At 33.2% G+C, this 11,084-nt stretch overlaps 1 protein-coding gene and 1 long non-coding RNA gene across 2 annotated transcripts; one reads left to right on the plus strand and one right to left on the minus strand.

Moving 5' to 3' along the window:
- Positions 1-276: 276 nt before the first annotated feature.
- Positions 277-11,077, minus strand: LOC105265216 (short-chain dehydrogenase/reductase family 16C member 6). The gene is made up of 7 exons (XM_011302612.1): positions 10,650-11,077; positions 5,053-5,177; positions 3,675-3,785; positions 2,950-3,111; positions 1,616-1,701; positions 1,365-1,481; positions 277-977 (listed from the first exon to the last, which is right to left on the minus strand). Exons 1-7 carry the CDS (start codon positions 10,876-10,878, stop codon positions 800-802), a joined length of 1,008 nt encoding a protein of 335 aa, XP_011300914.1. The 5' UTR covers positions 10,879-11,077; the 3' UTR covers positions 277-799.
- LOC105265215 (uncharacterized) lies at positions 1,440-10,638 on the plus strand. Its single transcript, XR_892058.1, has 3 exons — positions 1,440-1,524; positions 9,518-9,703; positions 10,255-10,638. It is a non-coding gene; the product is annotated as an uncharacterized lncRNA (long non-coding RNA).
- Positions 11,078-11,084: the final 7 nt, after the last annotated feature.

The raw sequence follows: 11,084 nt of genomic DNA on the forward strand, positions 1-11,084 counted from the left end.
AAGTTATCTTTTCTAGATAATCCACCCGAGCCTTAAATGATAAATTCTCAGAGATGTTTCCTTAGCCATAACTTTATCAGAGTTACAGCGAGATCTCCCATCAATAATTATTCTGATTATTCGCCCCGAATCAATTCTCCTATCACTCTGCTCTAGATTTCTGCTTTCTTAATATATATTATATCAGCAAAGTGGCTTTCACCGAACCCAGAAACTCATGAAAGCGTACTTCCACAGTGTCAAAAGTATCATATGAAAAAGAAAAAAAAACTGACCTTCATTTACTGATATCTGTATATTTGTCATTAAAAATATTTTCACACTGATCCCACTTCAATTATTATTATAAAAAAAACATGTCTATGAATTCACCCAATGATAGGGCGTCGCACAGCGACGGCCTTGACGGCAAGTCATGGCACTAAGCCTAGTCTAAATTACAACAAATATGAGGTTCTCATTACATCCTCATCACTGAAGCGATATATTTCATTCGTCAAAATAGTATATACATTATATCCGAGAGTATTATATATTCAGGTAGTTTCCAGATATTCTGACTGAGTCGTAGGAATTGATAATCTTCATTTTTCTGCACATGGTATTAAAAAGAGTTATTACGTTATCTCGGGTGTCACTTGAGCTGTTTTATATTTTTTTTAACCGACAAGTTGGGACATTTTCCATGTCGTAATCATCCACATCACAACCATAATTGATTTACTTCGCATCGCCGCTGAATTATTAACCTGAGGTACTAGCATTAACGGACATTTCTAGTCAAAATCGTTGAAACGAGTTAAGGCTTTCTTTCAGAACTTGAGATGCGTCTTGTAAGCTGCTGGTGGAGGGCATTTTGCTCCTTCAATGGTTCGAAATTCTCCTGATTATTAGATACTGGATTCTTCTGGGGCTCTGGAGATGCGTCCCGGACTAAACCCCGGAGGAACATGGCTGCACAATTCCAGGGGAAGATCCTGAAACAAACAGGAAGAAAGGTAAAGAATCGGTAGATGGAAATCATTCAGAGAGTATTATATAGGTTGACGGTGGGAATTCAAATGTTTTCTTCACTCTTCATCCTGGATTCATAATTTCTCTTTCTCTCGGGTGATCACACTTCAGGCAGGGAAAGTCAACTTCTATTATCCTTCATAGAGAGAAGCATGTAATGACAGAGGTCGTGACGGCTTTCTTGCAGTCCCCAATTGAGAATTCCACACGCGATTAAGTGTTTTGTAACAGTTTCTTCCTCATCTTTTTTGGTATAAAATTTATTCAACTTTTCAACTTGTTTTTATCATTAATCTCAAGAGATTCAGGACATCTCACTGTTACCACATTTTTTTCAGGATCCGACTTACCATTTAGCTGCCAACATGCCTTGAAGATAACCCGGCAGAATCGCGAATTTCTCGTTGCATCTCATTGCTGATATGATCCGATCGGCGACTTCGTTTGAGCTCAAGGTGGACAGGAATCTAGAGAAATGAATGAAGTCAGTTGAAAAAAGTGACCTTAGACGTAAGTAATTTTTTTTTTCCTTTCGTCATTGAATTGTTTGATGAGGATGTTGTAAAAAAGCAACAATAATCTCTGACTTCTTAATTATCACCTTGATTGCACGTCTTCGAACATTCCAGTGCTGCGTATGAAGTACGGGCAAATCACTGTGGTTTGAATATTGTCGTATCCATCAGACTGGAAGGGAAAGAAAAATATAAAAAACCACACGGACCTATCAAAATAACACAACAAACCTATCAAAATATTACAGCTAAAAATATTTCAAACAAACCCATAATTTCGAAACATTACAAGAACGAGGAAAAAAACATAATTGTCTAAATATACCAATAATTGTTAAATATTTCAAACCATAAAATAATCTAATATATTATTAGATATTATTATTAGATTAAATTTGGAATCGTCATACGGATCTATCAGTGAGATTATCACAGAAGAAATCTTCATATTTATCACATCGAAGCAGAAGTTAATTGTTTTTAATTTTTCATTGTCTGGTGATGCATTCGATCGATACGATTTTTCAGATAAAGGTAGAGATTCTTTTAATCTGCATTTATGATGGAGCTGTTTGATTCTCTTGACAGTCTTGATGGAGGCTACCAATTCAATTCTTTTCCAATCTTACAGTTTAAACAATTTAGGTGATTGCATTTCATTACACTTTTATTACTCCGATTTGTTCAGAAATATTTTTAACTTCAAATGATGCGCTAAAATTCTGGGGAAATTCATTGCTTTATGCTAGAAAATGTTACAATCAAATGTATATTCGAAGGAGAACCAAATTAGAAAGTATGATATAGGAAGAAATTTAGAAAATCATTGCTATCTGAAAATCCTACAAACGTCTCGTCTTCCGTATAATTTCGACAATACCTGAAAGAAATAAAAAATATTCAATCATTTCCATCAATTAATTCTTCCAAGTGAATTTTATTTGAAGTAGAGCACTGAAGTAGTAAAAAAATCTAATAAAAAAGCTCAAAGTCTAATATGGAATGTGAATATTTTTTATTCAACTTCTTGCTTCCGTTCTTTCTGCAACGTATGCATCATGTAATCATGTGCGAAATCATTGAAGACCAATTGACGCGAAAATTACTCCGCACGTCATTGCAGTCCCGCGATAGCTCGACAATTAGAAGATCGATTAATCATAATCAGAAGCAAAAAAATTGCACTGTGACCCGCGATCGTATCTAATTGCATTGTTCCTGGTAGTGGATTTATCATCTGTTCAATTCTATCCGATCTTGAGCACTTGACAATCCTTTCGCCTTTTCAAGTTAAAAATTTAGGAATCACTTGGGAAAATGTCATGTATAATAAACCGATGCCCGGTATTAGGTGACATTTTTCAGTGGATGACATCGTAATGTTAAATATCATTTCCGGTAGAAGAAAATAAAAAATTACCTCCAACTCCATACGGAGCGCCTCGTCAAATCCGACAGCAGCAAATTTTGAGGCGCAATAATCAACGAGTTTCGGGATGCCAACATGACCCGCCAAACTGGCTATGCTAACAATATGCCCTTTATTGTCTCTCATCATATCCGGCAGAAAAGCCTTAACAGTCTGAAATCATAAACAACGAGATATTATTCAAATAATATCCCAAATTTTTCTGCGACTTCATAATTCACTCGCCGGGCTGTTATCATCTCATTTTCTTTTCCCCATCAGTATTCAGGACATCATTAATTTGACCCGTGCACATATCCACTTTAATCAAAAAATTCATAATCTTGTCCAATCGATTAAACCATAATTGATAAATGGGTTTGTCTGTATTTGGAGGGTCTCCGTCGTGTGGCAATATTTGCAAAATAAGTTCGAAACCGTAGACAAGCATCGGTGGTGCACACTTGTAATGTTTCTACATATTAACCTGACAAGTTTTCAGCACCACCACCAACACTCGTATATTCAACAGTATATACAAACAAGATAGCACACCTCTCACCGCGAATTCCCAAGTCGGACACTAGTGGTCCTTGAATTCGAGACCAAAGGAGTGTTCAGTAAATGAAGGGAATGGTATATAGTGATGATCCATCCATCCAGGTATCATGGATCTCTTGGAGATTCATCTCATTGTCATTAACCGTTATTCGATGAAAAAAATATTCAAAACTCACCCAAAAGTGGCTCATAACATTGACTTCCATTGTCATTGCGATGAGCTCATCAGGAGTATCAAGAAATTTCCTGCCGATAGCCACTCCAGCGTTGTTGATGAGTATTGATACCTGATGACAACAGAAAATAGAAGAAAGAAAATAAATAATCTGATAGATTAATGAGTTGATGGTGTTGGCCCTCGGGCGATAGCTACTTGCATCTTGTAATGAATCATGTTAAATATAATATAGTATAAATTAGTCGATGGAATCAAATCAGTGATTGGGTGATTGATTTGGAACGGTGCAGTGAGAAATTTCGGAATAACACTCGGATGTATTATCATGAATACTGAGAGTACATGTGTCAGGGGTATTGAGGTCTCGTGTATTAACGACGTATTGCAACTTGTCGTGGCGTAACTTTGAGGACTTTCGTAATGGTCCTCCTGTATAACGTCACTCTCATGACCAGAGTCTATGCCTAACATTATTACTATTTACCCATTCTTATGTTTTGGGTTCCAGTGAAAATATTTAGTAGTTTCTAAAAGATTTTATAGAATATAAGTTCATTTCTAGGTAAAGGCTCCCCAAGAGCAGACGCGCAGAAAATAGATTATCTTATTTTTTGTAATTCTTAAGCAATTTTTATCATTCTCATTTTTTTTTCTCGCGTTATTTCCGGAATATTTCGGTCTGCGCATACCAAAATCGAACGCGAATTCGAGGAAAACTGAAATTAGAGCGAATGATCTCTAATAATTTGTGAATATAGAAATTTTTTTAAATTTTGTTTGATATTTGTCTCGTGTGGAATGATAGACTTGAGAATTACGGAAAAATGACGGATTTTAAGGAAATGGAGGAGAGTAAGTGTCTGGAAATGGCGGATGATTTTCAGAGGGATGGAGGTCCGCTGAAATATCTCAATGACGTTCCTCTGAATTATTTTTTTATTAGTTACTCTCTCATTATGAATTATTTATATTGATTTGGATATTTCGAGGGATTCAGGTTTAATTGAATGAAATTTTAATTGATTATATATATAGTATTAATTGAATAAAATTATTAAGGGGAATATATTGTTCGAATATTGAGTGAGAGTGTATCTGCAACTCGATATCTATTAGTTTTTGATATTGAATTGATGGTGTACCTTTCCAACCTCCTCTTTGATTATTTTTTTAATAGTTACTCTCTCATTATGAATTATTTATATTGATTTGGACATTTCGAGGGATTCAGGTTTAATTAAATGAAATTTTAATTGATTATATATATAGTATTAATTGAACAAAATTATTAATGGGAATATATTGTTCGAATATTGAGTGAGAGTGGATCTGCAACTCGATATGTATTAGTTTATGATATTGAATTGATGGTGTACCTTTCCAACCTCCTCTTTGAGCAATGCAGCTTTCTTATATACATCCTCCTTATTCCGAAGATTGCATATGTAACCGTAACACGTGCCTCCAGCTGACTGCACTAAATTCACCGTCTCTTGAATGCCTAGAATTGAAATGAAAAATAAATATTAGGCGGTGTTAAATGATTATCTACTTTCCACAACAACAATCTCCGTGTTTCTTCCGCAAGTTTTTCTTTGCTTATTTGGTATTTCCCGCAGGCGCAGATTAACGTAATAATTTTAATCATACACGCAACGAATTAACCAAGTGATGAGAAATTTCACGATGAATGCATTTCTCTGATGGAAAATAATTTAAATGTGGGGAATTGTGTAAAAAATCGTCGCGTGTTGCGAAGTGGTAAACTGGGATAAGTGCATTTTTTGCAGACCACTTCTTAGCGAATATCTCGAAATTGAAGGAAGATAGAGATATTTTCATGAATACCTTTTTTGTAGCTCTCATCTTTTTCTTAAACAAATGTTCATCCGTAAAATTCGTTATGTTCCTTCAATTCCGAGATATTCACGAATAACTGGCATCGAAAAAAAGGCACTTATCCTAATTTAGCACTTTGCTTTTTCAATTGAATTATCTTTTGTATGTAAATATTTAACAACTGCTCATTGTTCTATTAAGTAAAATAATGAATCATCAGGTTTAATTCAGAAATTCAATGGAGATATGAAAATCATTAACCTCCTTCCTCAATTCCAATCTTTCTTTCGATAAATTAACAATTCCATTGATTAATGTATTGTTTCAATAAATCGTGTGGAGTGAAAGTGATATTATAATTTGATTAATGCGAAAAATTCACACTCATCTCCATTCAGCACTGAAGTATCTCAAGGGATGATTTTCTTTCTGCACTGGTTTTTGCGAATTACAAAGAAAAATCACGTGGACGTAATTAAATATGTAAGCCGGTGCCCTCAATTACTTTCTCACTTTTTGCTCACCTATTCGCTCGTAAGTCTGTCTGTATAACAGTGAAAACAATTATACTTTTTCTGCTGTTACCTCTCCTAAACAATTTATTTCTTCTGGTCTTGTCATTAACGCTAACGGAATTAAAAAAAAAAATCGTGACACCGGTTTAAAATTTTCACTAATATTAAACGGTCTTACCGTAATGACTAATAATTGCATTCAGTTATCGGTCATGTTAAATGTAGGGCTTGAGAATTTGTGTATTAGGGACTAAAACGCCCTTGTATTTTTTATTTTTAATATGTTTATTATTCAAGTATGTTATTGATTCTAGAAAAATTACGAACCTTGACCAACTGAAATGGGTCTGGAATTATTCAACTTCAAGGATAACGATTATAAAATTGCCGTACGTGCAAGTAAACCATAATACAACTGAAAGCCATTTATCTAAAAGTTGATATAAAAATAATTCCCATAATTAAACAAAAAACAAGTCGTTTTTGACATATTAACGAAAAATCATTTACTACGAAATTGGTATATCTCGGAAAATGCTCGATCGATCGATCCGAAATTTTGTTCTGTAATGCTCCTACATAAGGCCCATTACTCCACAAAATTTCAGATTTTTATCTTGAACTTGACTCTTGTTATGAATTTTTTTTATAAATCCACAAATTCGCACAAATTCACTCGAAATTTCGTATTTTCACGTTTTATAAAATTTTACATTATTTCCACACATAATTAGAAAAAAGAATGAATGATAAGAATATAAATAGAATATTTCATTTGGATACAAAAAATAAATAAATCTGCAAAATCCAAATGCATCGATTCACAAATTTAATTTATAATTCAGTATCTATTCTGCATAGTTATGGATTATTCATCGGAGTGTTTATTATTACAATCGGTTGAGTGGGAATTATTTTTTATTCGAACTGAAACTGTTCCATGATTTATGCGAAACAGCGATTATCAGTTGAGACAAATGGGTCCACTTTTTATACGAGTGTTTAATATTTCTGCAAGGAAAACCGGACGAACGAAGTGCATCGGATAAAAATTGTTTCTCAATAGGAAAGCAGTAATTTTTTTTCCGTTCCCTCCAGAATTTTGTTCTTACAAAGTCCAGGGAAGGAATTCTTCAGGTCTTTAGACATACTTGCACAACTTAAGGCGCGAAGTTCAACTTTTAAACGCAATACGTGGAAAATGCGCACGCCTGTAATCAACATGAAACATTTCGGAGAAAAATTCCAGCAGATAAAAAAAAACTCATGTAGAAATTACATGAAAATTTGAATTTCTAATGCAATTTATTCCAAACAAATGCACAAAAAAATAATGTTTTATATAATATATACGCCATTGATTCAGGACTCAAGACTGAATATTTAAAAAATTGAAATTTGAATTGCCTAGAAATTTCTATAAAAAACCCAGCACAAATATTATTTAAAATTTTTCATAGAACACTAGAATGTGTCACCGAACTTTTCCGAAGAAATTCTTTTCTCTGATATAAACAGTGAGAATTATTGAATTACTTCTACATGATTAATACCATTCAGGGTTATCATTTACACTTTGCTCTGGACTCATTATTCTTGAGAGATATGAAAAAATCTCACGCACCAGCCTGATTTTTATTATTGACACTTCGGTAACTGAAATTTTCTACTAATATACGACCAAAGGACAATAAATCCAATTGTCCCAGCCTACTATATACTCTCAGTAACACCTGTAATCCATTTTTAATAAATGTAATTACTATGTTACTTAAAATTATTCGTTCAAGACCCATTAATTTTTTATTAATTACAATTCCTGGGAAATTTATGATTTTTTTAAAATATTCTATGCAATTTTAATTCCATTCTTCCTATGTAATGGGCGCAATTAATTTTTCAATTCATAGTTATAACTTTCACTTAATTGAGTCATTCGAGAAATTCGTCTGAGTAATTGATAACGTAGATAAAAATACCCCGTGATTTACGCGTAATTTCCATTAAAATGTTACAATTCCTAAAAATGATTGTCAATGTTTTTTCATTTGATATTAAAAATTCTTTCATAAAAAATAATCCATTCAACCGGGTATACAATAACTAACTACAATTCTGTAATAATTATTGACCCCTGCCTAACAATGGGGCGTCATCGAAGCCATTAAAACAGCACGACAAAAATTCTAAGTAAATTTCTACTCACGTACTCAAGAAATCCTTCGAACGATCCTAGAATCCCGACATTGTGCCTCTCCATTCAATAATAAACAGGCTATTAGACCCTGACGTCGATCGCAAATTTATTCCATGTAATTCAATAATGAAAACTCAAAGAATTATAAATGATCGAACCGACATAATTACTCTCAAAACCTTCAAGTTCAATTATCTTTTTCTTTTTCAACCGATGACTTTCATTCCCATTGACTATTCCCTAAAATCCTCTAAATATTCTCTTGATTACCATCAAATAATTATATTAACAATCTTAATAATAATTACCTTAATAACTTTACTCGTTTTTTATATAATTCCATTATTCTGAAATAGAATTAAATTAAAAATCTGTCTGAAATAGAATCAATTTGAGATAAAAATTCGTAGTTAATTGAAATCGGTATTTTTGTGAGTGCAATGATATGGAAAATCTGTACTAATCCCACAAAAGACTGAATAAGTTTTTTATTTTGATTTCTCGCGTAATTATGCAAGGCACTTTCGAATTTGCTTTTCTCACCGAGACATTGAACAATGTAATTCAACTTTATTGGTAAGCTGGATAAAGTTCCAGGTGATTATTGTTACTCATTCGTTTGGCATAATTTTATCTTCATTACTGACTTCTCAGTGATAACAAGATTCGGAACATTGAAAAATTAGATAAACTTTCATTAGGAGTGTTGTATTTTCTGAGGTGGCAGTTGGTCATGCATATCCGTCGTCATTGAGTCACGGTCAGATTGCTTCAGGACTTATATAAAATCACATTAAACCATTGAACATTCCGACTACTGATTCGAACTCATATTCGTTTGCCATCAATTTTGTTATCAATAACAGGTTTATCTCAACAGGATTAAACGCACTATCCAAACTTTATGTCTCGTGCATCATCCTTTCATTACCTACTACATAATCATTAATAATAACGATTATGTCATTTAACTGTATCACTCATGCTTGTCAATCTGCTGCAAAGTAATAAACTAGAACAAGTGTATTTTTTCCCAAACCAGTCATTACCCCATATCTCGAAATTGGAGGAAGATAACGATTTTTTTGATAATACCTTTTTTGTAGGTCTCATTCTTTTCTATGAAAAATGTTCATATGAAAAAATCGATATCTTCCTTCAATTTTGAGATATCGGTGAAAAATCGGACTCCAGGAAAATGTGGGGAAATTTTTTGTTCTTAAGTTTTAATTCGAGCGAAAATTTTACAGAAATATTGCAATTCTGATGTTGGATAATTTTTGGTTTTAGATTTATAGACAGACTTCTCCTTCGTGACCAACCGATCGTGAAATTCATGTCCATTTTACCACGTCTTCTGGAATTCATTGAAAACATACAACGGATCGAGAATACCTACCAAGTAATTGATCATTCTCGTGGAGTGCAATGTCGCAATAAAAAAATAGGGAACAGAACAATCGCGAAACATTAAAGGTAAGGCTTGAACAAAAAGAATAATGTAAGATCTTAAGGAATAATTTTTTCTACCCACTAAATATTCATAGCTGGAGAAATACTATTTTTAAATATTCTCCAAATGATTGATATAAAAGTTATCAGGTATCACTGGGCATCCAGAAAGATTTTCAGTCCCAGATCTTCAAATCATTTGGAATTATTTGATTTATCCAATGAATGAAAAGCTTTTCCATCCTAAAACTTTCTCTGTAATATGAAGGATATATACCAAAATATATTATCGAATACTTTTCAGTCCTTGAGCAATGGACACATGGTAACAGGATAATACGCACTGATCAAAACAGAATTAAATACTTGAATAGTTAATTGAAATCCATCGACCGATATTGCTTCGAAAATGTAAACATGTCGAATACCAAATAGCGAGGTATTACGAAGTTATTGCGGAATGTCTTCTCTTTTTTCAAGATTTTTAAAGATTTCTGAGAAACCGCCGATAAAATAAACGTGCAAAATATTTAATATAAATATATATTTGCCAATGATTTTTTTAAAAATTACAGGACGACCATAAGAACGGTATATGTTCGCCAGAAATTCAAAAAGAAACATGAAAGATGAAAATATATCGGCGATAACTCCTCAATTCACTAACGAAGTAATAAACTAGGATGAGTAAATTTTTTTGCATGTCAGTTTTTAGCCAATACCTCGGAATTGAAGGAACATAGCGAATTTTTTATATAACCATTTTTTCTAGAGAAAGATGAGAGCTACAAAAAAGGTATCTATAAAAAAATCGTTATGTCTCTTAAATTTTGAGATATCGGTTAAAAACTGACCGCGAAAAATGGGCTTATCGTAGTTTACCACTTCGCTGAAGAATTTATCATTTATCAACCAATATATCACTGCCAGTAAAAGATAAGCCAATCTGAATCATGAAAGAATAACATACCGGCTTCATTGATGTCCCAAACAACGATAATTGCCCCCAAATTGGCAAGTCTGAGAGAAAGAAGCCTTCCAAGTCCTCCACCACCACCAGTAACAAGAGCTATTTCACCCGCGACACTTTTCATCTTATACTTCATCGGAATGAATGACTTAACAATAGCTTTAATTATTGTTACAACGGACAGCAGAAGAAACCCGATCACATCACTGGTTGAGCGAATCCACGACATATTTGTTAATAATTATGATTTGTCAATAAATAAAGGTAAACATATAAAATTAAATCACAGAGCAAATTAAATGGAATTGTTAAATTTTTGTCAGAGTAAAGTCATCAGTGGGACAATAGAGTGACACACATGTCTAATTGAATTTAAAATGGAATTTAATAGCGCGTTGTCGATGAGAGTCCGTTGGCGAGTGGACAGGGTAGAAA

This window comes from Fopius arisanus, unplaced genomic scaffold (assembly GCF_000806365.1).
Source record: "Fopius arisanus strain USDA-PBARC FA_bdor unplaced genomic scaffold, ASM80636v1 scaffold00028, whole genome shotgun sequence".
NCBI classification, from domain to species: domain Eukaryota; kingdom Metazoa; phylum Arthropoda; class Insecta; order Hymenoptera; family Braconidae; genus Fopius; species Fopius arisanus.

Coding starts and splice junctions, on each gene's coding strand:
- LOC105265216 (XM_011302612.1), bottom strand. CDS start 10,878: ATGTCGTGGATTCGCTCAACCAGTGATGTGATCGGGTTTCTTCTGCTG. Junction 3,112..3,674: donor ATGTTATGAGCCACTTTTGG/GTGAGTTTTGAA, acceptor TTATGATTTCAG/ACTGTTAAGGCTTTTCTGCC. Junction 1,702..2,949: donor CGCTCCGTATGGAGTTGGAG/GTAATTTTTTAT, acceptor TTTCCCTTCCAG/TCTGATGGATACGACAATAT.